At 38.5% G+C, this 26,619-nt stretch overlaps 1 protein-coding gene across 1 annotated transcript in view; it reads right to left on the bottom strand.

Moving 5' to 3' along the window:
• Positions 1 to 26,055, bottom strand: part of prelp (proline/arginine-rich end leucine-rich repeat protein) — a 41,683-nt gene extending 15,628 nt beyond the window's left edge. Inside the window, exons 1-2 of the mRNA XM_055160618.1 lie at positions 25,488 to 26,055; positions 2,723 to 3,176 (exon numbers count right to left, since the gene is read on the bottom strand). Of these exons, the coding sequence (XP_055016593.1) occupies positions 2,723 to 3,172 (450 nt within the window). The 5' untranslated portion in view covers positions 3,173 to 3,176; positions 25,488 to 26,055. The remainder of the gene's footprint in view (positions 1 to 2,722; positions 3,177 to 25,487) is intronic.
• Positions 26,056 to 26,619: the final 564 nt, after the last annotated feature.

Here is a 26,619-nt window from a genome sequence, read left to right as displayed (position 1 = left end):
AGGGTTTGTGTGTTAAACGTGTGTGTGAATGAAACAAAACAACTCCAGGTCTGTTTGTGATGAGGAAACATCACAACATCTTAGAGTAACATTAATGTACAGTTTTGTTTCATATTTTTATCATTCCTTTGAGATGTTTGAGTTTATATTGAAGTTTATGTTTACTACTTCTTACAATTTATATACTGTTTATACGGAAGAGAGGCTCTGTTCTCGTTCTCGCGAGAGCCAGATTGTTTTATGGCACTTCAACATACACACTGGTAACCAAGCTACGACACACCCCTTACTGGTGCTCTTCACAGTTCACTGCCAGAATAAATATCTAGTGTTTATTTGTGACCTATCAGCCATGCCACAACCAGCTAAGAGACAGTGGAAACCTTTGTCCGAGGACGCAAGAAAATGTAACTGTAATTTGGACAGTGACGTGATATGTGACTATGGCTAACGTCACGCCAGCATTAAACGGGATCAGGCATTTGCGTGCGCTCAAAGTGTCACGTTGGCATCACTTCTGTAACTGACAGACTGATGTTTCATTTGCACGTTGTAGTAATGATTTATGTTTTAACAGTGTGACGTGTTCTTTCTTGTCAGTATTGTCAGTCCGTCTGTAAGAGGAGCAACGAACTTTAGCCCAGATGTAAAATCAGCCCGAACGTTTAACAGTAACGCATTTGTGTTGGAATTTTGAGGGGAATTTAAAATGACATTATTTATTTAAAGAGTAAAATAACATTACCCACCTTAGACATATTGTTGTGTAGAGTGTTCATGAGCTTTGTGTAACGCTAACAAATGTGAGCACTCAGGTGGGGAGAGTATTTACGAGAGAGTGCATTTTCACAAGTGTCCTGTTGGGGGAGCGCTATTGCCAGAGTTACTTAGTTCTGCTTTACGTAAAATGATTAGTAAAAGTACTTTAAGAGTAAAAAGCATTTTGCTGAGATTTTTGAACAATTAAAGCAACACATATAACACATAAAGAATTTTGTACATTTTAAGTGATTCACTTGATTTCTTAATTCATCTACCTGTTTTTGTGTTTTTTGTGCATTTGGTTTGCTCAAAGTTGGGACATTAACTCAAACTAAATGTGCTAAAAACAAATCTCAGCTATTTCAGCAGGTCTCAAACCTTAAAGAAAAGTACTTTTTTAGTCCAGGGCTAAAATGCAGTGGAGTAGAAAGTACAGAAATCTGCTCTCAAATGTACACTAATGAAGTAGAAGTAAAAAGTATCCACTGTAAACTTTTCTTAAAGGGCCCATCTCATGTAAATAACTCTTTTCACATTGTATCTTCTGCACATAAACAAGCACAATTTGGGATTTGGAACATCCATTATGCAATAGTTCTGAAATCTTACTGATTTCTTGGAGGCAGTCACAGACCAGGAACTATGAAAGGCCGACTACTGCTCATCCACCCGCCCGTCCTGAGAAAGCACAGGCTCCACCCTCCAAACGTGATGTAGGCGACGAGTGAGCCGCCCTTCCTCCGCCCATCTCAGGGAGGGAGGGGGAGACAGGCGTGCGCACTGATAGTGGTAGGAATCAATTTTTATTCATCATGGAGATACAGCGCATTCAGCCGCATGTGTTGGACCCGGAATCGGACGAGGACTTTGACGTGCACGAGGCGCAAGCACTGCATCGGCATCAGATGAAAATTACTGACTGGTAAAGTATTAATAAACACTAGTAGATAAACTTATTATATAGTGTACACTGCAGTGTTGAACAATGAGCTTATGCTGTCGCTTTTGTTTAGGTGTTCATGTGGGAATTGTCAGACGATGCGGGGCGGAGGCGGTGGAGTGGGGGAGGAGGGCAGGTGCGAAGCGTTTTCTCATCATAGGTGTAGCTGCCGTGTCATTGTTGTAGCAGCTTTAGTTCGTTGTTATGTGGGAGGGTGGCAGAAATACGCTGCAGTTTGTTAAAAAATTTAGAATCAATCTATAATCTACTTCTGCGACATATACAAGGCCCACACATCACTTTTATAAGGTAGAAAGCTTTGAAAAGTTGATTTTATATGAGATGGGCCCTTTAAGTAATTTAAATTAAATAGACGAGTTTCACTGTTGACAAAAGCGTGCATTGCATGCTGGGAATTATTTGGTCGACGGCAAGAAACTCTAATCCAACATGACGGACGGAGTGAGAAAGCACGTAAAGGGTATTGATCCTGGTTATTTATCCACTCTAACGACAGAGGACCCAAGACGATTTGACCAGAAATTGGTCATAAGCATCGATGGACGCCAAGTCACCCTTTTCAGCCCCTACAAAAGTGGACCAAACCAAATTTCTGGTCAGAATCGCCAACTACCTGGCTAAATATTCACTTCGGCAATATCCACAATGACTTGGTGGAAACTCCTGGGCCATTCACAGCAGAAAAGATGAAAGCCTTCAAGAGTCTCGATGCGTTGTTGAACTTGTTGGAGTCCACAGTTTGCTAGGATCTTCTACGTTTGCTCTGCGAATGTTTGAAAGCCATTCGGAATATGAAAAAGACATTTTCCTTCTTCCGTGCTTCTATTTGTGCATCCGATAATGCAGCAGGAATTTGCCATTATCAGGGATAAATACGCAAGGTTACGCACTGTGTTTGACCGCTACCGTGTTTCTTGCCTCCGACCAAAATATTTCCCAGCATGCAACACGGGCTTTTAATAACAGTGACGTCAGCTGAAACTCTCCTATTGCTCTTACCTGTTTGTCTATGCGGTGGATGCGATTGTTGGCCAGGTTGATCCAGCGCACCTCTGAAGCGTTGGCGAAGGGCTCCGCGGTGAGCTCGGAGATGAAGTTGTTTTGCAGGTACAGGTAATGCGTCCTTCCCGGGATCACAGGGACCACCCGGAGGTTATGGTTTTCACAGAACAGGGTATTGGGGTAAGTCCTGGAGCAGGTACAGACTTTGGGACAGTCCGCGTACATGTCCGCGGTGCCCAAGATGACAGGGGGCAGGTCCGTGGGCTCAACGGGTTCGGGGAGGGTGGGGCGAGGGGGTCGAGGTGGGCGTGGTGGGCGGGCCACGGATGGTTTCCTGGAGGGGGGCGGGCGCTTGGTGGGTTTCTTTCGTGGCGGATTCTGGCTCAACACTGCCCCCACCAGGAGGAACAGCGCTACTGCAGAGAGGAGTCCTGCACCCGCCTTCATCTTCCTGCAAGAACACATTAGAAACAAAAGAATACAGATTAAAATTATACAAAAATGTAAAAAGTAATAATAAAAATCCTATTTTAAAATAACCTTCTCTTCACATTCTGGATTATTTGTGTCCAGTACAACTTTGTGATGGTTCTGTGTTTAATAAATGTCGCTTAAATTTTTCTCAGCCTAATTATTTATTATTAAGATGCATGCTCTTATTTTGCATTTCTGTATAGCTGACCTGCAAAAAAAAATAAAGAAAAATAATAATAATAAAAATAATAATAATAATAATAATTCATATATTAAAGTTTCATTTCTGTATAGCTGACCTGCAAAAATAAATAAATAAATAATAATAATAATAAAGTAAAAAGCTAAAAAGTAAAAATAAATAAAATAATACAAATAATAATAATAAATAAAATTCATATATTCAAGTTTAATTTCTGTACAGCTGACCTGCAAATTTTTTTTTTAAATAAATAAATTTAATGCTAATAATAATAATGCTAATAATAATAATAATAATAATAATAATAATAATAATATAATAATAATAAGTAAAAAGCAAAAAAAGTAAAAAAAAAAAAATAATAAAATAATAATAATAATAAAGTAAAAAGCAAAAAAGTAAAAAAAAAAAAATAATAATAATAATAATAATAATACATTTAGAAATTAATAAATAAATACAATTCATATATTCAAGTTTGTGGAGCCAGTGCTTAACAAATAGTAATAGTTTCAACATTTGTGGATCATAGTTTTGGATTCTAGTCAAATGCCTTCCAGATGAAATTATAATATCTTCAAGAAATCCACAAATTTTGTTATGCTTTCATCTGACAACAATCACGCCTTTAGAATAGAATAATGGCACCATTTTCTGAGCCTATTGTTTATTTGTGCTGACAGAAAAGATGCTGAACTTTATCCCAGTTTTTCTTTCATGTGGATAAGCCCAGGAAATACAGAGATATTAACCAGGTCAACAAATCTGTAATCTGACAGTCAAATGGCAAATTCCAACATCAGGTCATCACCACCTCAGGTCTGACCTATATTGTGAAGTCACGTGAAGAGGTCAGAGGTCTGCCGAATATTGAGGTCCATCAGAGGGATAGAGAGAGATCAACCCTGTATCCTCTGTCCCACTCTCCCCCCAAAGATGAGAGAGAGAGAGAAAGAAGAAGGAGCGGGCTAGAGAGGGAGGATAGACGGGGGTTGAAGGAGGAAGAGAGAGAAAGTGGGAGGAAGAAAGAGAAAGAGTGAAGAGAGAGATAGAGAGTGAGAATTGACGGGGGCTGAGGGAGGAAGAGAGAGAGAGATGGAGAGAGAATTGATATCTCCTCCTCTCTCTCCCCCTCAACTCCTGAAGACCATGAGAAAGAGATGGAGACGGCATGGTAGAGAGAGACAAATGTTTTGATTTATCTCTCTACCACTCGACACTCTTAATGTGTTTTCAGCGCTAATCCAAAGACAATGAATACATTTTTAAAACCAATTATGTGTTTTGTAATGTGTGCAAATATGTTTGAAGTGCTGTGTGCTGTGTTTTTAAATGTCTTAGTGACGGGTGAAGGTGCTCAGTGTTACTTATAGGTAACAAACATGTATATACATCACGAATTTATATATATATATATTATCATATGTATCTTCTATCAAATAAGACTCCCACTATAGAGAAAGACATTACTGGAAACACTATAACCTTTATATTAAATAGTATAGTAGTGAATTTAATATCAGTAGTATTAGATAGTAGGTAGTATAGTGGTATTTGATTTATACATCGCCTTTCTAAACAAAGTTACAGTATTTTCTACCCATGGTAACAAAATAAAATACGATGTAATAAAATGACAACTATAAAATCAAATATTAAATCTGAACTATTCAATCATCTAACATGGGTATTCTGCCACAAATCTAACACGCACATGTTGTTGCTTAACTGGTCAAAACATACAACAAAACCAATACACTTTTAAAATGTGACTTGTTACTCCACTTCTGCCTCGGGAGCTCAAATCGACAGCATTTAAACTGTAACAGCTCTTTGGGGTTGTGTGCGTGCTCAATAGCACTAGGTAGCTCAAATTGACAGGACACTGGCCTGTTAGTTACACCAAGTTAATTTAGTCAGCTTTTGTGCATTAACCTCTTTTTTTGTAAAGAATCAAAAACGGATGGACAAAGCTAACATTTTAATAGAGACAGACCGAATACCTCAAGAAAGAGGTGGAGAAAAGCAGGAGTTGGAAATGAAGCTGCATTCTCAGAGTATGAGAAAGCAGCGAGGGAGATAAATGAGCTGCGCTTGATTTTTAAAACTTTAAAAGACTTTTTCGCTCATAAATTTCTAGTTTATAAAACGGCACTCTCTGGAGTTTTGACGTGAGATTAGAAGAGTTAGAAAAACTCTTAGATGATGGTTCAAAACAGGTCCAGATATAATGAGACAAATGTTTTGATTTATCTCGCTGCACCACCCTGACTGCTGCATGTGTTTTATTACATCTTAATGAGTCTTCAGAGCTAATCCAATTAATCCAATTAAATTTTGTCTTCTTTTGTACATTAACTTTGTAAAGAATCAGAAAACTGGGCACGGACAACATTAACCGTGAGGATGTGGCGTTCCTTCTTTCACGCACATGGGACACCCTCCTCTAGAGAACACTGGGCGACGGGAGGCGGGGTCAGTCTGAGTGATCTGCCAGGTCTATCAGGCTGACCACGCCCATAGGAAGAAACAACAGCTGACCACACCTACAGGAAGTAACAACAGCTGATACACGTCACAGTAAGTACAACAAGCAAGAAGGTAAGTAAGGCTACGTTCAGACTGCAGGGCTTAACGCTCAATTCCTATTTTTTTGTGAAATCCGATGTTTTTGTGAGGTCGTTCACATTTCCAATTAAATGCGACTTGTATGTTATCCCCTGTGTGAACGTTAAACGGCCCGAAAGTGTCCCGCATGTGCACTGGAGACACGATGACGTCAACCACAACTTACTTACTTGTTTTAAGGAGGAGATTGAGAAGGAGAAGGGCGAGGATTTTGGCCATGGCATTTTGTGGGACAGCAGCAGCGACGTCCTATTGAAAAGGAACGTGTGGATGCGCAGACTTAGCCAAGAATGGTGAGTGGTGATGTGCTTCACTTCAGTGACACGGAGTTCATTAACAATTTTGGCCTACTTCACCGCAGAATAGTGACATTTGTGGCTTGTTGATAACGTGTAGGTCGGATGAATGCATTTTGGCCTTTCACACTGAAGTCGCATGTCAAAAGATCGGATATGTATCGGTTTCAGGACCACATATCCAAGTGTCCTGGGTGGCTTTTGAAAAAATGGGATCTGTGTCATTCAGACTGTCATTAAAAGATCAGATACAGGTCACATAGAAGCCAAAAAATCGGATTTGAACGTAGCCTAAGTCTCCTACTATTAAGGTATCTGCATCTATGTCACAAAAGCACGTGACCTGTTGTTTATGCCACCATACTGGAGGTTAAACTATCTATCTCGACCAATGTGTAGTATTTGTGTGTGATAAAATAAGGACGCGTTGTGCGGTTTTAACTTTCGGCGGCACAGAATCCTGCCCGCCCTGGTCTTCACTTTCACCAGCATGGAATCTCCCCCGATAATTTCCAGTGCCTGGGATAGCTACGGTTCTGATTTTGACCCCCATTCTATTTCCCCTGGCTGTTATCAGGAGCAGATGTAATGGCTCGGTGATCCACAAAGTTCTCACGCATCCCACTACAAAATATTTATGAGCCGCTAACCTCTTGTAACTTTTTCAGTTCTTGGTTGGTGTAGGATGATGTCGAATGAATTAAGTAGTTCTAAATATCTGAATACTGGAGGTTGGGCACAGAGGGATCTATTCCACAACCCACACTGTAAACCCAAATTTTCTTTTACATATTAAACCAAGCTAATATTACTAATCTTTTTAATATTTTGCAAAAGGTGGGGCCATTACTAAACAAAGTGTGAATTGTAAACTATTTTAAACTAGTATTTGCTGTACTAATGGCTCTGAGTGGAGAAAGCTCACACTTGTATGTTTTTACAGGTGAAGGGAGGGGCTTGGCACCTGAACACTCCCAAACTGCGCCCAGACCACATTTTACCTCTGCTTGGACTGCTGGCTGCACATCAGCGTGTTATGAAGTGGGAGGAATCAGGAATCAGGAGGATGACTTTAGCATTATATCTTTCTAATGATGGCTGATCTAACAAGCTGACAATTTCTTACAGTTTTACGTTTTTGTTTTTTTTGTTTTGTATTGTAATGTCATAGAATAAGGCATTTTATTTGTGTAAGAACAGCCAAAACTGAGTTTTAGGACATATGAATTGGGACAAGGTACATCCTGCTCTATTTTTCTATAGAGCAGGTTTGTACTCTTAGACCAGTTCAGTCTGTGGTCGAGCTGTAGGCCCAAATACTTATACTGCTTTTTAAAGTAGTAGTAGTAGTAGTAACTGAACCTTGACCAACCTTGACCTCTAGTATGGCTGTGCCTTGTATGACTGCCACGTCATCACGCAAAATCCTTAATATTGTCTTTAAAAAGAACCCAAAATGTGTTTTCAATGTTTTATCAATTATACATTAAATCAGTATTCAGCATACTTTGTGTGTGTGTGTTTTTAAATTAATTATTTTTTATTTCTTTTGCAACATCAACATGCAAACAGACATTAGACAGGATAGGACAATACAATACAAATGCATACACCGCCACAACAGACAAGGTGTAAAGTGTGTGTGTGTGTGTGTGTGTGTGTGAGAGTGTGTATGTATGAGTAAGAGTGTGAAGTTTCAGTATCAGTAAACATACATGACTAATAGTGTAGAGTTGTGTGTAGATTCTTAACAGTGTGTTGTTGGAGGGAGAAGCTCCACGTTGAGAATAATGACGACTATGGAAATCGTAACAGCTTTGTGTGTTTTTTAAATCACAATGTTATACACAATGTCTCGACATAAACATCACTGGTTGAGCAGTCAGATGAATGCTGCTGTTGTGTCCTTGGACCAGACAGTTAACCCACCTCGCCCCTAGTGTCTGTGTACACTTGTGTATGAATGTGTGTGTGTAAATGGGTGAGTGGTTCCTTGTTGTAAAAAGCTTTGAGTGTCTTGAAGGTGGAAAAGTGTTATATAAAAATGTGACCATTTACTATACCAGGTTTAGTTAGAATTAATATAGTAAAAGGTGTAGATATATGCACATCACCGGTTCAGGGCGACTACAGTGAACATAGAAAGTGAAACTGCATACAACTGCTTTTAATGAATGACAAGGTTTCGATCAGTGCATCTGAAGATGCACTGAAAAGCAGTTTGGGAGTAAGTTAGAGTGATCATTTTTTTAAATTAAAAACTGGGACACCCCGGTCTTGGGGTGGCTGGTCATAATAAAAACAGTGAAAAATTACATAATTAAGGAAAATTGTTAGGCACTCAGCACATTCATGACTCACATTTGAGTCAGTATAGTAACATTTTCTTTGTGTTTTGGTCATTTTTAAGCAGCTTTTCTATATTTTACCTAAACAAAGGATAATTTATGCCTCTGTATCAAAGTGGTTAAAAATAGGGACACCAGAGACATTTCTTGTATAAAACTGGGACAAATCACTGGTTTTGTATAAATCTGCTGGGACAAGGGACACAGGACTCAAAACTAGGACTGTTCCAGGTAAATAGGGACATCTGGTCACACTAGAGTAAGTGTGCAGGCTTTGTCTCACTTTCTGTCTGCAGTTAGAATTAACAGGCTGTAGTAAAAAGTACAAGTACAAGTAGCCCAGCATGAGCTTATTTGTACACACCCCTTGTGTAAAGTTTAAGTCATAAGTAAGTCTCTAAGTAAGTCCAGGGCCCGTGGCATAAACATGTTAACACAAACACCAGAGGAGACACCTCTCCTCAGAGAAAACTACTGTGGACTGACCTCACATCACATGTACTTGAAATAAAAAGAAAACAACTTGAACATGGTATCAGTGTTATCAAATATGGAATGGCTCCTTAAAAAAGTGTAGGTGTAGGGGACTGGAGGATGAATAAAGAAACAATTGGAGTAATATAATGTTTTAGTTTTTGATTAATACAATATGCTTTCTATTTATTTTTCTAATCATTCTTTTGTTATGATTCGCATATCAGTTTTTTTTAAACTGTGAATTCATTAGAGGGCTACAACTCAAATCTTGTTTAGGGCCTCCAGATGCCTAGGAGTGACCCTGATCTACTCTATTGTCCAGTGTCTCTTCTGCTTCGAGATAAGGCTGGAATTTTACCTGAAAATAAAATTGCCAATTTAATTTTTTTTTCCTCCCTCTGCACTAAAAATTATTATATTATAATTTTACTAAATTTTTACTACTTAATTTTCTATAGAAAAAGGTCACAACTGAAAAAACTGAACTATTGCATTAAACATAAAGTCACTGAGTTCATTGCACGAAAGTGGGGAAAATAAAATTTGATTTTCTTCCAGACAAATCTATTTGAACTTCAAATTTGATTAATTGATTAAATCTTTTTTTTGCCCAGCTCTTGAGATTCAAGTTCTTTCAGGTTTTTATAGCCTACCAATTGATTGAATTCATGTGAAGAACTGGGGAGGGACATGTTCCAGTTTGTTCCTGTAAAATTCCACAAATACTTTTTTTTTTTTTTTTAGTTTTTAGAGAAACATCAAGTTACAGCACATCAAATGAGTAACTCAGATCTGACCCAAGTTCAAGTCACAACTTCTAAGTTCATCCACACCTCTGCCCCCAGGTATTGATATAAACATTCTTTCTTGTTCATTTCAATAAGGCAGCAAAATAAAATGAAATGAAATAAAAAAATAAAAAAAAATAAAATGAATTAAATAACATAACAACATAAAATAAAATTTGTAACATCAATGTACCTTCCAGCTAGAAGAAGAAGGATCATCTCACAGCAGAGAAAAATCAATACTGAAACATCAGTACCAGGTGTCTGTAAGTTTACTGTGACCTGTATTTTCTCTAAGCAGGACGGTAAGTTCATGTGCTGGGTCGGATTGGCCTCAAAATAGAACAAGATGACTCATTCATCGTCAAACCATGACGGGTTCATTAAAATCAGTTAAACAAACCTCTTTGTTTCTTCCACTCAGATACATGAATCATCTGAGCAATTTGTTGTTATTGGATAGAGCCAAAATACAGTTTCAATCATACAAACCAAAACATGGCTCTGGTCAATGTGGGTCTGGTTTGGTCCTGATGAAAACTTGGTTTAGTCCAGCTGTAGTCCTGGTTTAGTCCTGATAAAGACTTGGTTTAGTCCAGTTCTTGTCTCGTTTTAGTCCTGATAAAGACTTGTTTTAATCCAGTTCTTGTCCTGTTTTAGTCCTGATGAAGACTTGGTTTATTCCAGTTCTAGTCCGGGTTTTGTCCTGATGAAGACTTGGTTTAGTCCAGTTCTAGACCCAGTTTAGTCCTAATGAAGACTTGGTTTATTCCAGTTCTAGACCTGGTCTAGTCCTGATGAAGACTTGGTTTATTCCAGTTCTAGACCCGGTCTAGTCCTCGTCGAGTCTGAGTAAGATGTGAATGTGTTTAAAGGAAGTAACCAAATGTGTTTTTCCAACATTAGCGTCATTCCAGCTCCATGAGTTCCAAACAGTTTATCAAACAGACTACAGGGACCAGACTGGAACGTCCAAGCCCAGAAGCACACTCTGACAAAAAAAAGATGTCTGGAGCTGTATCCTGTCTCCCTGATATCAGAGGCAGTGACTAACAATTGGATTAACCAATCAGAGAGACGCATGCTCCATTTGAATCAAACAAACACAGCTGCTTACAAGTAAAAAAGGATGAAAAAACAACACAGAGGACAAGGAAAAAAAGGGGATTTCTGCTGAATCAGCAATGGAGAAGCCAAACTCTGTTAATCTCAGATAACAGAAGTATATTATATATTTTATTTTAAATTGAATACATTTGACACATGCTACAAATGAGCAGTGGTGATTGGACCGTCCCAACTCTCAGTGGTCTGATTCCCAACAGAACTGATACTTTGCAGTGACATCACACTGGGTGTGTTCTACATGTATCTCTAATGGTGTGTTTGAATATCTGACTCAGAGGTCCAAGGATGTTGAGGAAGCAAAGGAAGGATTCTGAGATTCCAGAGAATCTAGGATGGTGGTGCCTGTGTCACTTTTAAGTATGAATGCTCTGGTGGTTTAAAAGACAATTTCAGTCACTCATATTTCTGCAATATCTTACTGCGTCCTTATCACTGTCTGTGGGTTTGGTAGTGTTACTGCAGTACCTTACTGCATCTGTATTACTGCAGTACGTTACTGCGTGTGTATCACTGTCTGTGGGTTTGGTCATTGTTGTAGTGAGGTCAATATTGAACACACGTTCAACACACGTTTTTCTCCAAGTTGGATACACAAAACTGAAACGGAGTGACTAGTGCTTTAGCTACGTCCATTTATATATACGGTCTATGTGCAAAACATAATAAAACACTTGAAGCGTGGATGTGACATCATATCCAAGATCCGAGTGGGAAACACGGATGGATAATCGAACATACCATCATGGTGGAATGTTTTAGAGTTACCCTGGTGACACATTGTACACATTTGTAAACACTGCCAACAAAGATTTAAGACGGTCTGAAAACTCAAGAGAAAATACAAAATGGATTTAAACAACACTTTTTCAGGAGCCTGATTCAGGAGTCTGATTTTCAACAGAAAGATGAGAGAGACTGAAAAACTGTTGGCTAATACTAGATAGTTTGTGACTGTAATTTTATGTGTGACAGACATGTGTAACAGCACAAATCCTCTCACCTGTTGTACTTCCAACTAAGTCAGGTCTTTATGGTCAGATTGTATTACAACAAAGCTCAGATTAAAGCCTAATTTGAGTAACTTCAGACAGAACAGAGCCTACAGTTAGCTTCACACCCCCAGAGAATGTTGATGTCATCAGCTGCAAAGTGTCAATAAAAGAGACTGGCTGGTCACGCATGTAATGTAGCACCTCCATTGACTTTGACTTCTCTTCATAGTTCCATTTCAGCACAGCAGCTAAACTACCAGTGTACTCAAACTCCTGACTGACCCACAGGGACAGAGAGAACATGCAGAAACAGAGATCAGGAGACTAACCCACAACGGATTTAGTGAGAGGCAGGAGACAAGATAACCACTCTGCCACACGAGCACAGATGGGGAGTCCAGCCCATAACTCACAAATGTATTGCTTTATAATTCTCTGCTCTTTTGTTGTCTTTGCCCAAACATGTGCTGGAAATTATAATAAAAAAATCTGCTGAAAGTCCCAAATAGTCTAACACCCTTAGTGCTTATTATATTCTCCTTAATGATTTTATAATTAACATCATATTGTTCTCATGGAGTTTTGTCCACAGTCTCAAGCCTTCATTCTCCATCACAATGTCTTGTTATTAATGTTAAAACCTCATAAGTTGGAGTTTTGTGATCTGCTAATGAGTTTTTCAAATGGAAAACACTCAGTTCCATGGCTGATGATTCATGTGGTAATAAGTGTTCACTGTGATACGCCTTCACTAGAATCATTTGGATAATTTCAGCCCTGGAACTGTCAGTCTCTACTCAACCCAGTAGTTTTGCAGATTTGAGAGACAGGTCCCACATTACGCATTTCACTCATCCACATCATCATCAATAAACACGTACTAAACACAGTTAGAAAAATAAAGTGTTACAGAGCTCCAGAGCAGAATGGTTTGTTCCATCAACAATTTGTTAAATTCATCCATCATGCTGGGTTAAAATCACAATGAATATTAAATATATAAAAAAGACAGGGCCTGGTCAAGCAGAAGTAAACAGCAAGGCCAAAAATTCAAGTTAATGCATCTGATATAAAAATGTATTCAACAGATAGCATATGTACTCTAGTTTATGAAACTGTTTACCTTTTTTCTGTACCATTTTTGGTTGTAAAGTTACATATGTTTTAAACAGACCATGTATGAAACATGGAACAAAAATTATTTCCCAAATTTCAAAGACCTGCAAATCATGTAAATAACTGATGTATTTCATCATATCTTGTGTTATTCCATCTTTGAACTGTTGATGAAGGTACATGATTTTTCAAAAAAAATGTATTTAAAATGATACAAATTTGCTTGGAAGGACTGACATATTTTATAGAAATAATTACCTTTCATTTTGAAGTAATATTAAAGTATTCTGAAGAAAAAAGATGACAAATTATGCAAAATCATGCACCTTCTATTTGCTTGCACAATTTTCCCTCCATTACTTTTCCCTCCGTTACCATGACCTTTCTTAATAAAAAATCTCATTACTCAAAAAGTAAGAGGTTTTTCAACCTAATCTTGTACCACATGGTAGAAAACTGGGTTATCCAAACATTCAAATGTATTGGGCTTCAAAGACAATATGGAGCGCTACATCTTGCAAAAATGGTGGATGAACCACATGCATCAAGGTGTCGTAGATCTGGCTGTAACAGCAAAACCTATGTGATGTGCACTAAGTGCCAAGTCTTTCTGTGTGTTTCAAAAAAGGGGAATTGCTTCCTCAAATATCACACAAAGTAAACCAGAAAAAGTTCAAAGTGCAATGTTCCAAAATAAATGCACTACACATCTTGCACCTCATCGTATTGAGGTTGTTGAGGGACATAAATCCTGAGTTCAGTTACTCTCTATGGAATTGAATTCTATGGAAATTGTTAAATTTGTACATCAATAAAGTTCTGATGTCCGCTATAGTGGACATGCTGTATTTTTCAAATAAAAACTTGAAAAAGAAAAAAAAAGTTTTCAGTATAGTCACTGTCTTCTAAATAACTGGGGAAACTAAAAAAAAATTTAATTGGAATACATTTTTTTCTCTGGTAGTCAGGAGGATATGAAGCAAATATTCAAACCAGTTTGTTAAGGATATGTAAGTGAGAACCGCTAGTTATCACTGTTTGTAGTTATTGCCCAAAAAGTGCTGCATATTTCATTCCCTCCGTTACCAACATGAGTTTTTGAATTTTTTGTCAACAACTTGAAAGAATATCACAGGTTTAACTTTACCCTGTTGGAGTGTTAACTCTTTACTTTACTCAATATCCCTCTAGTTTCTGAATAAGAGCTATTTGAATGTAAAAATTACAACTTTTACTTCATAGAGACAATTTATTCATAAGTACAAAGCAGCCAGAGCGACGCTCCTTTTAAAATGGTTTGTTCTAGATCTTGGGACTAAAAGCCTCAGACCAGAGGGAAGCAGCTGAAACTCTGAGTTTAGTGGATGTTGCACATCTTTTAGAATACTCTGGGACATCCTCTGTAACTGTTTTGAGTACAGTGAGTCCAGGCTGCTCTGAGGATGGACAATCACCTCACTCACCCATTTAACCAACTGATTCAGGGAGTTCTTGTTTTTAGCAGAGAAGCTCCCAATGAAAAAGTTAAAACTGATTCCATAAACATTTTATAGAACAGACAAGGTCAGGAATTGGAATACACTAGACGGTTCGCAAAAACCCCAGAAGTGCGAGCAAAGAACCATACATTCTGTGTTGGCAACGATTCCCAAGATCAAGGATTTAAATACGGAACAAAGAGAATGTTTGGAGAATTTTATCGAGCGGAAAGACGTTATTGTCCTTTTTCCTACGGGAATTGGTAAAAGCTTAATATACCAGTTAGCCCCGTTAGCGGTGCATTACACACGTTACGACCAAATAGTTAAATATTGATTGGTTAAATAAAAAGTCCCTGCCTAATGTCGCGCGAACAAAACGCTGCGAGGTCAGACGGTTTCTATGAAGTGAAACCGGCTGACGAATCAGGCTAGGTAAAAGGAGATGATAACTTGAAAACTACAGCTTCATAACATCACAAGGTGGAACAGAGCGTTTTGAAAATGCTTTATACTCCAAAAACAAGGTATTACCATGTTTTATACGTCTCCCATCCCTTTGCTCTCCACCTAAGTAACTCCCCCTTCAGAGCGCTATCACATTACAATCAGTTCAAGTTCAAAAGTTCAAAAAAGTTTATTGTCCAATCTTCATACAAAACATCTGAAGAATCAAAATTGTGTTTCTCACTTGAAAGTGTAAAAATAAATAATAATACATGGAAAAGTCCAAGTGTTCTTTCTTCTTTGAAATCATCAGCATCATCCTAATGAAAGTGCTACACATCGCATCAGGTTTGTGAAGTTGTAGTGTATTGTTTTGTAGCATTTGAGCATCCTAATTACTCACCACATTGAGTTTATAAGCACTTTTTACAACTTTCTAAAACCAGAGCAGTAACAGTAACAACAACTAACATGCTATCAGTGCAATTCCTGATTTGTCAGACTATACACCACTTTAATTAAATGCAGACAGTGCACAGTGGATTTCCAGACCTCAAAAACTGATTACGCAAAATTGTCTCTTGTGAGTGTTAGAATGTTATTTCCTCATCACAAACATAACCACAGTTGTGTTTTGTTTCATTCACACATGTTTGAGTAATCCTTTATTTTTACATCTCCAAAGCTCAAAATGCTCTGTTCCACCTTGTGATGTCATGAAGTGGTTTTCAAAAGAACAGTTACCTTTTACTTTTTGTTCATTGGAGATCAGCAACGCCAAGGCTGAAATTAACCAAATGATTCTAGTGAAGTGTATGGAGTTTTAAAAACACAGTAGAGCACTTCCTGTATTACCACATGACATCACAAGGTCACATCACAAGAGAAGAACTCTAAATATGGGTCCGGTCAAGTGGTAACGGAGGGAAACAGGGGCAGATTTTTTACATTCAAATAGCTCTTATTCAGAAACTAGAGGGATTATTGAAATAAGTAAAGTATCAGAATGTAGGAAAGAGTTACACTCCAACAGGGTAAAGTTAAACCTGTGATATTCTTTCAAGTTGTTGACAAAAAATTTAAAAACTCATGTCGGTAATGGAGGGAAGGAAATATGCAGCACTTTTTGGGCAATAAATACAAACAGTGATAACTAGCGGTTTTCACTTACATATCCTTAACAAACTGGTTTGAATATTTGCTTCATGTAGTTTTCTACCATATGGTACAAGATTAGGTTGAAAAACCTCTTACTTTTTGAGTCATGAGATTTTTTTTATTAAGAAAGGTCATGGTAACGGAGAGAAAATTGTGCACACAAGTAGAAGGTGCAGCATGATTTTGTATAATTTGTCAGCTTTTTTCTTCTGAATACTTTAATATTACTTCAAAATGAAAGGAAACTATTTCTGTAAAATATGTCAGTCCTTCCAAGCAAATTTTTATCATTTTAAATACTTTTTTTTTTTTTTTAAATCATGTACCTTCATCAACAGTTCAAAGATCAAATAAAACAAAATATGATGAAATACATCATCTTATTTACATGATTTGCAGGTCTTTGAAATTTGGGAAATAATTTTTGTTCCATGTTTCATACATGGTCTGTTTAAAACATATGAAGCTTTAGAACCAAAAATGGTACAGAAAAAAGGTCAACAGTTTCATAAACTAGAGTACATATGCTATCTGTTGAATACATTTTTATATCAGATGCATTAACTTGAATTTTGGGCCTTGCTGTTTACTTCTGCTTGACCGGGCCCCTATGCAAGGTTTTGAGTGTTAAGCATGTGAAACAAAACACAACTCCAAGTCTGTTTGTGATGAGGAAACAACATTCTGTGTGTAAAATAGGCTCTTTAAATTCTTTTTGTAGTGTCACGTGAGCGCAGCCCACTGAGATTTAGCCCTTTGCCCTCTCCCATCCTCCACAGCTCCCCCTATGGGCCAGAGCAGACAATAGCCTCTTTCTTCCTCCTCCTTTCCTCCCTCGCTCTGTTCATTTCCTGAACCTGTATCTGCTCTTCTTCTTCTCTGGTTAAATTTAACAGCTGTCTTTGTTTCAGAGCCAAACTTTCCCCCATGACGTCACAAATGAAAACACCGCTCACGACCGCAAATGTTATTCAAACTTTTACGCTTGTTTTTGCAGGAAATAATCATCGAGAGGTGGAAACCAAAAAGGTACGAGCACACAAACCCCGTCTGTCTCCCTGCGACTTAAAGAGGGAGATTATGCAAAGTGGATTTTTTTTTTTTTTTTAGCTTTCTACCATGTTGTAAAGTTGTTACCTCAGCAAAATCATGCTTTCAGTCGCGTTTTGTTTCATTCAAACATGTTTGAGTAATCCTGCAGTATTTTTCGGACTATAGAGGCTTTGCACCATCACGTGTCCCCCATGGCAACGGTACCTACACCGCCATGACACCGGGCACGCTATGCCATTGATTTCAGCAGCATCGGAGAAACATTGGCAGGTTTTGTTGTGTATTTGGTTGTTCTAGACGCTCTGAAAGGGATAAAACAATTCATTTCTTCACTGTTCCTCTGGAAATGACTCATCAGGAGCTCAAACAAGGGAATTATCCAAAAAAAAGCACATTTACTGAACTAAAATTTAAAAAGAAAACATTTGCAGTGTGAGTGGCAGTAGAAACTGTATCTTCCAACGCACATATAAACATGTCACTCGTCGTAGGACCCATGTTTTCTTTATTGCCTTGCTTAACCACAACTATGTCTTCTAGAATGAATCGCTTTTTGTGAGCGGATCTTTCTAACATTCGCGAGGATCTTTTCATGGCCGACTCTTTCGAGGTTCTGCTCACAGAGCTTTTTGACTCGTGTGCCATGTTGATCATAGGAGCCCAGTGTGGGTTCATTGAATCGTAAACTAGTATGAATTTTCTTGGATAAATTAATGAAATTTTAGTTCAGTAAATGTGCTTCTCTCATTAAATAAACTATGAAACAATTTAAATAGCAACTACCTTGATGAAACTTCGGGTGTCTTGATGGTACCATAGGAAATCTCTTGGAGATTTATGTTCTCTAGCCATAATGCGTGTCTTTTTTTCGATAATTCCCTTGTTTAAGCTCCTGATGAGTAATTTCTAGAGGAATAGTGAAGAAACTATTCATGTTATCCCTTTCAGAGCATCTAGAACAACCAAATACACAACAAAACCTGCCCATGTTTCTCCGATGCTGCTGAAGTCAATGGCATAGTGTGCCCGGTGTCATGGTGGCATAGGTACCGTTGTTATAGGGGTCACGTGACGGTGCAAAGCCTCTATAAGTTGCTCTGGACTACAAGTCGCTCCGGAGTATGAGTCGCTCAAGCCAAAAAATGCAGAATGAAGAAGAAAAAAAACATATATAAAAGTTGCATCGGACTATAAGTCACGCTTTTTGGGGGAAATTTCTTTTTATAAAATCAGAGACTAAGAACCGACATTTCATCTCAAAAGTCAAGTTCTAGTAATAACAATAGAAGAGAGAACAACAGATTGTTAACGTCACATATAAACAGTTCTTCAGATAACTATAGTATAAACAACAGAACAGAACAAGTTTACCAAACTCTCCATCTCACTCCAAATCACTAAATCCTGAGTATCCTGAGCTCACAAGTTTCTCACTCACTTCAAACTTTCTTTCTGCTGCTTGATTACTGTTTTCAGCTGAATATTTCACTACTTGCAGCTTATAATCAGCAGAATGATTATCAGTTTACCCGCATGTGTTAAATGCAGGTGGGTGCGTAAATGATAAGGTGAAATATCTCAAAGTTCAGCAGCCACACATCCACTCATACCTGATCTATGCACCTATCCCCACCCCCAGGAGAGACAGAAATCAGCTGAAATCCTCCAAGACACCGACACAATCCCAGACAGGACAGAGGCTCTTTCTGCAGGAGACATGCACAGTAGAGCACCAAGTGGCAGTGGTACAGGAGTAAGAGCATGATAGGAGTAGCAGATACTGGCACACAAGCCTAGAGCGCCCTCTTGTGGCTGTTATATTATTATTAATATATAAGTTGCACCGGAGTATAAGTCGCAGGAGCACCCAAACCATGAAAAAAGTGCAACTTATTGTCCAAAAAATACAGTAGTCTACATTTCAAAAACTCAAAATGTTCCACCTTGTGATGTCATGTAGTGGTAGTTTCTAGGTTAACAGCTGCCTTTTAACTTTGGCTTAACAGAGATTGTCAGTTCCAGGTCTGAAATCATCCACTTTCACTAGAATCCTTTGATTGGAGTTGATGCTGCGTCCTCGGGAACTTTGGGTTCTGAGATGAGATGTTGGGGTCCAGACTTGTTTGTGTTCATGAGCTTTTATCTCAGAAAGTCTCCATCGATACACAGTTTAACAGCGCTCACCAGTTAAAGGGCCCATCTCATGCAAAATCAACTTTTCTACCTTCTAAGAGTGATGTGTGGGCCTTGTATATGTCGTCGAAGTGGTTTTTAGATCGATTCTGTGTTTTGTTTTGTTTTTTAACAAATTGCAGCGTATTTCTTCCACCCTCCCACGTGACAACGAACTAAAACTGCTACAACGATGACGCAGCAGCTACACCTATGACACATTTGACATAGCAGAAGGCTCCCGCTCCCCTCCCCCGCTCCACCGTCTCTGCCCTGCCTCCACTCCACATCGACTGACAATCCCCACATGAACACCTAAACAAAAGCGACAGCATAAGCTCATTGTTCTACAGAAGGGATGCTCACACTTTTTCAGCATGCGAGCTACTTACAAAATGACCAAGTCATAATGATCTACCTAATACAAAGCCAAGCAAACTGCACTGAAACACTCTGTGCCCCTTTTTTGGACCCTCACCCACAGTTTGAGAACCCCTTCTTTAAGAGAACTTCCTCTGGCACTTTACACAAAACTGTGAAAAAAGTGAAGGAAGATTTTTAAACCTGTTTTTTAAAGTTCCAAACTGGAGTTGCATTCTTTTCTGGTTTTGCAGTGATATTTACCAGCCTCTGCACGTTTACCAAACCAAACGCACATCGTGACAAACACAGATGCATTTGTGCACTTTCGTTAGGCAAACTTCAGCCAAATGTGGCAGTAGGTCTGTTCTGTAGATCTGCTCTATGCTGTAGACCTGCTTTGTGCCAACACTGTAACACAAATTTAGACTCGTTTTTGCTTCACGTTTCGTCTTGCTCTTCTAATCAGCCGCACTGTGGGAGGGGCTTGTGTTCGCTGTATGTACGCAGGAAGGAGCGAGAGCGTGAAAAGGCGAGGGGCGGCGTGCTGACGTGAGGCAGATGGACAGGTAGGATGTTTAGGAAGTTTAACCTGCCCTGTGATACACGCTGGTACACGAGGGCACACGCTGTTGCAGACGAGCCGTGCATAGGGAGCGTGTGTATTAGTGATGTGCCGTAGAGTCTCCGCAGGTTTCAAATGAGCGCACAGGCTGCACTGAGACGCCCCACACGCTCCTGCACCCCGGTACAAGTTTATTGCCAACAGCAGCGGCTGTAATGAAATATGATCGCACTTGTTGAGTGTCAGACCTTGAGTGAGAGACAAGACCGAGTCTAAGCGCGAGTCCGAGACAAGACACAGCGATCTACCCACACGACCTTGGCGATCGACTGGTAGATCGCAATCGACGTATTGAGCACCCCTGTTCTACAGTTTACAGTTTACAAGATATAATAAGTTGATCTACTAGTGTTTATTAATACTTTACCAGTCAGTAATGTTCAGCTGATGTCGACGCAGTGCTTGAGCTTCGTGCACCTCAAAGTCCTCGTCTGATTCCGGGTCCAACACTTGCGGCTGAACGCGCTGTATCTCCATGATGAATAAAAGTTTATTCCTACTGCTATCAGGGTGCACGCCTGTCTCCCCCTCCCTCCCTGAGATGTGCGGAGGAAGAGCGACTCACTCAGAGCCTACGTCACGTTTGGAGTGCGGAGCCTGTGCTTTCTCAGGACGGGTGGGGAGATGAGCAATAGTCGGCCTTTCATAGTTCCTGGTCTGTCACTGCCTCCAAGAAATCAGTAAGATTTCATAACTATTGTGTAATAGATGTACCAAAACCCAAATTGTGCTTGTATATGTGCAGAAGATACAATGTTAAAAGAGTTATTTTGCATGAGATGGGCCCTTTAAGAGCGGAGGTTGCTGTAGTCTTCTCAAAATTAAACATCGGGTTATTGGTTTACTTTACCTAACATTACATCAATATTAAACAGATGTAGTTTCTTGTGGAAACTGACAATAAACTCCTAAATGTAATCACTTTTAATCCAAGAGCTCAGACATGTTACATAAAGAGACAGATCAGCTGATTTTCACTCTGCAGGAGCTGTGACGTCAGGTGTGAAAGTCGAGCAGACGTTTATGGCCTGAGTTGTTTTTCCGACTCGCTGCGTTAATTTGCATTTTTCAGCTCGTAAAAACATTTTCCCCAGTTCCTGAGGAGCACATGAACGCAGCATTTACACATCTGAGAGAAGAACTCAGCCTAAATGTGCAGGGTTTGTGTGTTAAACAAGTGTGAATGAAACAAAACAACTCCAGGTCTGTTTGTGATGAGAAAACGACATTAGAACACAGACAAGAAAATGCGTTTGTGGTCAGATTTCGCTAAAACAAAGATCAAATTAAAGACCAACTTTCTTTGACAAAGCAATGGCACTGAACAAGCAGGTGACTCCTAGCTGAAGTTACAGGTCAGATCTGTGCAGAGGCCACCGTACTACTGTGGAACATTCAGTGCAAAGCTGTAACATGTCCATGGCAACAACAAAGTGGACAGTTGGGTTTTTGTCAAGTCATTTTGTGCAATTTGACATTTTAAAGCCCAATTTCCCTCTTTTCTTTTAAACCTTGTCCTTGAAGAGCTACAGCTTCTGTCATTTTTACAAAGAAAATAACCTCTGAGAAAAAAAGAGCTCTGGTTTTGCCATTTGTGAATTTTTGAATCCTTTTCAAAATTCTCAAATCTTCAAATATTTACAGCCCTAAACCTCGACCAGAGAGATTTGACTTGTACACTGCAAAAACTCAAATCCAGCTTTAAGTTTTAAGTTAAAGTAACTTGAATTAAGACATTTTTATTGTGATTTTAGTAAATTTCACTTGTCAAATAAAAGGATTTACTAATAAAATAAATGTGTTTTTCTTAAGTCAAGCAATATTAGATTCTCTTTTTTTATTTTAAGTGCAAATAGTTGTTTTTCTTATCTTAAGTGTACCAAGCTGTATTTTCATATTTTAAGTACCAAAGGATCTTTTGAGTTGCCAAGTGAAATTTACTCAAAACAGGATAAAACTTTCTTAATTCAAGTCATTTTAAAGGTGCAATGTGTAATTTTTTGGTTTGGGGTGCTTGTTTCTATGGAGATGTCACTGCTCTGCCTAAAATGGTCAATATCTTACATTTGATCTAAACTTTGTCTGCTTTGGTCTCCATGAAGATAGAAGGTTTAAATTTAGGTTTAATGCCATACTTTGAAACATTTCAGACACAGCAGTAACATCTCCATGGAGACAAACATTGGACGGAACCTGCACCAGAAAAGTTACACAATGTACCTTGAAGTGTACCAAGATGTGTTTTTGTATTTGAAGTACCAAAAGTCTCATTCCATTGGTAGATCATTTTACTTGCCAAATGAAATTTATTCAAAACAGGATAAAACTTTCAAATGACTTAATCCAAGTCATTTTAAAGGTGCAGTGAGTAACTTTTTGGTTTGCGGAGCATCACCTGCTTGTTCAAATGTTCAGTACTGTGACATTAAACAGATCTATCTTACATCTGATCTGTAACTTTGTCTGCTTTGGTCTCCATGAAGATAGAAGGTTTAGACAGGTTTAATGCCATACTTTGAAACATTCCAGACAAAGCAATGACATCTCCATGGAGACAAACATTTGACGGAACCTGCACCAGAAAAGTTACACAATGTACCTTGAAATGTACCAAGATGTGTTTTCATATTTGAAGTACAAAAGTCTTGCTCCATTTTACTTGTCAATTGAAATTTACTCAAATCATGATAAAACTTTCTTAATTCAAGTCATCTTAAAGGTTCAATATGTAACTTTTCGACTGGAGATTGGTCACCTGCTGGTTTCTATGGAGATGTCATTGCTCTGCCTGGAATGTTCCACAGTATGACATTAAACAGCTCTACTTTACAGTTATTCAATTACAGCTGGTTTTATAGCTCAAAAATATCTAGAAAAACATCATTCTGACTGTGAGCGGGGTCGCCTCTCCACAGATCTGACCTGTAACTTGGTCTGGTTTGGTCTCCATGAAGATTGAAGGTTTAGACAGATTTAATACCATACTGGAGACAAGCATTTGATGGACCCTCCTCCGGAAAAGTTACACAATGCACCTTTAAATGTACCAAGATGTGTTTTCATATTTGAAGTACAAAAGTCTGGCTCATTGGTGGATCTTTTTACTCGTCAAGTGAAAGTCATCTTAAAGGTTCATTGTGTAACTTTTCGGTGGGGGATCCGTCACCTGTTTGTTCCTATGGATGTGTCATTACCGTATTTTTCAGACTATAAGTCACACTTTTTTCATGGTTTGGGTGTTTCCTGCAACTTATACTCCGATGCAACTTACATATTAAAATTTTCACACTGACAGCCATGAGAGGCTCTAGGCTTGTGTGTCAGGATCTGCTGCTCCTGTTACTCCTGTACAACTGTCACATCGCTCTACTGCACATGTCTCCTTAGAAAAAGCCTCTGTCCTGCTGCAAGTAGTGAAATGTTCAGCCGAAAACGGTAATCGAGCAGCAGAAAGAAAGTTTGGAGTGAGCGAGAAACTTGTGAGAGACTGACGGAAAGCCACTGGAAGTCACTGGATGGATGGACAAAGCCTGGACTTCAGTGACACCGAAACCATCCTGTCGGGATTCAGAAATAGTTCTAACTGAAACTGATGCTGAGTTTGACGCAAGCTACGCAGAAGAGAAAGCGGTGCTCTGTTTACCTCAAGATGTCGTGGAGTTGCTCAGAAGTGACACCGAGGATGAAGAATTTAATGGATTTAGTGATCTGGAGTGAGATGGAGAGTTTGGTAAACTTGTTCTGTTCTGTTGTTTATGTTACAGTTATCTGAAGAACTGTTCATATGTGACGTTAACAGTCTGTTGTTCTCTGTTCTGTTATTACTTTTATCAAATGTCGGTTCCTGGTCTCTGATTTTATCAAATAAATTTCCTCCAACAAATGCAACTTATAGCTTGGTGCGACTTATATATGTTTTTTCTTCTTCATACTGCATTTTTTGGCTGGTGCGACTTATACTCCGGACCGACTTATAGCCCGAAAAATACGGTGCTCTGACTAGAATGTTCCACAGTAATAGCTCTACTTCTCAGTTATTCCAATACAGGTGTTTCTAATGCTCAAAAATACCTTTCTGACTGTGAGCGGGATCACCTCTCCACAGATCTGATCTGTAGTTTGGTCTAGTTTGGTCTCCATGAAGATAAAAGCATTTAATACCATACTGTGAAACATTCCAGACAGAGCAACAACATCTCATATTTTAAGTACAAAAAGCCTTAAAACTAAATCTTTCTAAATTCCAGTCTTCTTCACTTGGCTTGAGTTTTTGCAGTGTAACTCTTGAAAATTCCTTCCAACTTTGGCTATTTTGAACACACGCCAAAAATACTCAGATAAATATGTCATGTCTCCTATTTGAACATGTTATATAATGTGTGTTTGTGCTCTTGAGCAGCGCAGCGCAGCAGACTGCAGCCCTGCAGTTGCCAGAGACATTTCCTCGGTGGGTGGGGCACTCTTCAATCTCCACAACATCAGATTTATCCCATCTGGAAAACATCTCTCCCTTCGCAATATTCCAAAATTTCAGATACATTTTCCAAACTCTTCAACAGAATTTGACGCAACGTGATGAGGTAAAATTTGAACTTAAAAAATAAAAACATAAACAAATATTCCTAACATGATTCCTAACAAGTATTTTTACAGTCTCTTTTCCTTCACTACAAATTTTATTTTTATTTTGCAACTCTTAAAATTTCACTTTCTTTGCTTTGCTTAACTTAATTGAATTCAACAAAAAGTTTAGAGTTAACAGTGCCTTGACATCCAGCGTGTCCTTTAGATCCAAGACAACAAAATAGCTTCTGCAATCACTAAAATGTGCAACTTTTACGCAATTTCTTTGGGTAAAAACACAACTTTTCATCCAGGAATATTAAAGATAAAGATGTGTGAGGTTCATGCATATAATAATGCACTACAAGCTCAAAAAAAAGTTGAAATGATTGTATCCTAAGTGAATTTGCATGCTAGTTAAAAGGTGTAAATAAATGCGGTGTAAAGTTAGACGTACCTGCCCTCTTTGCTTCTTTGATTCAGCTTCTGCCTGTGTTGCCTTCTCTTGTGTGCTCCTCCAGTAACTCCCTTCCACCCCTCTTCCTTCTACTTTCTCTCCTCTCCTCTTCTCTTCCCTCGCTCTTCTCTCTCTCTGCCTCTCTTTTTTTTTTTTTTTTTTCATTTTGTTCTCCGTCAAGGTCAGATCGTACCGGTCTGAGAGAGGAGGAGGAGGAGGCTCGGCTCGGGGAGATTAGTGGATTTCAAAGCGGGGCTGTTTGTGTTTGTGTCGCCGCGGTTTTCCGACTGTGACGCCGCGTGAGAACGTTTGGATAGAGGGAAACAGAAATGAAAGAGGGTCAGGAGGAAAGTAAATAAATAAATAAAAAAATAAATAAATAAAGAGATAGACTGGGAAAAAAGCAAGGAAGAAGAAGAAGAAGTTTTAAGTTGAACAAAGAGACCGCAACAAACACAAGACGTTTTGGAGTGTTTTAGTGGCGTAGACAGTTTCTATCAAATGTGGAAGGTAATCGGGTAAAGGTAGTTGTACTTAAGTATACATTTTAGATATTTGTACTTTACTTAAGTCAGTTTTACAGAGGATACTTTTTACTTATACTTCATTACATTTGAGCGAAGATATCTGCACTTTCTACTCCACTACATTTTTGAACAGGGCTGAAAAGTAAAAGTATTTTCATAATATACTTTCAAGTTCATAATTTGAGCAAATAAAATAATAAAAAACTAAAAACAGCTAAGACAAAACTACCAATTCAATGATCTCTACAGAACACAAATCAAAAATCAAAATTACTACATTTGGAGCTTTATTAAACCTTAAAATCTGCATGAAATACTGTAAATTTTTACACTTGAAGTACATTTTTTTCAAGTGATACTTTTGCTTTTACTTGAGTATTCTTTGTTCTAGTATCTGTACTTTTACTTGAATAACAAAATTGAGTCCTTCTTCCACCACTGGTTTCTAAATACCTTCAGTTTTTACACTTTAAGTACATTTTTAAACAGTTACTTCAGTACTTTTACTTTTTTTTTTTTTTATTCAAGTGATACTTTTACTTTTACTTGAGTATTTTCTGTTCCAATATCTGTACTTTTACTTAAGTAACAAAATTGAGTCTTTC

The sequence above is a fragment of the Boleophthalmus pectinirostris genome, unplaced genomic scaffold (assembly GCF_026225935.1).
Source record: "Boleophthalmus pectinirostris isolate CB_2022bp ecotype Guang Dong unplaced genomic scaffold, ASM2622593v1 HiC_scaffold_3, whole genome shotgun sequence".
NCBI classification, from domain to species: Eukaryota; Metazoa; Chordata; class Actinopteri; order Gobiiformes; family Gobiidae; genus Boleophthalmus; species Boleophthalmus pectinirostris.
This window is presented reverse-complemented; position numbering and strand designations above follow the sequence as displayed.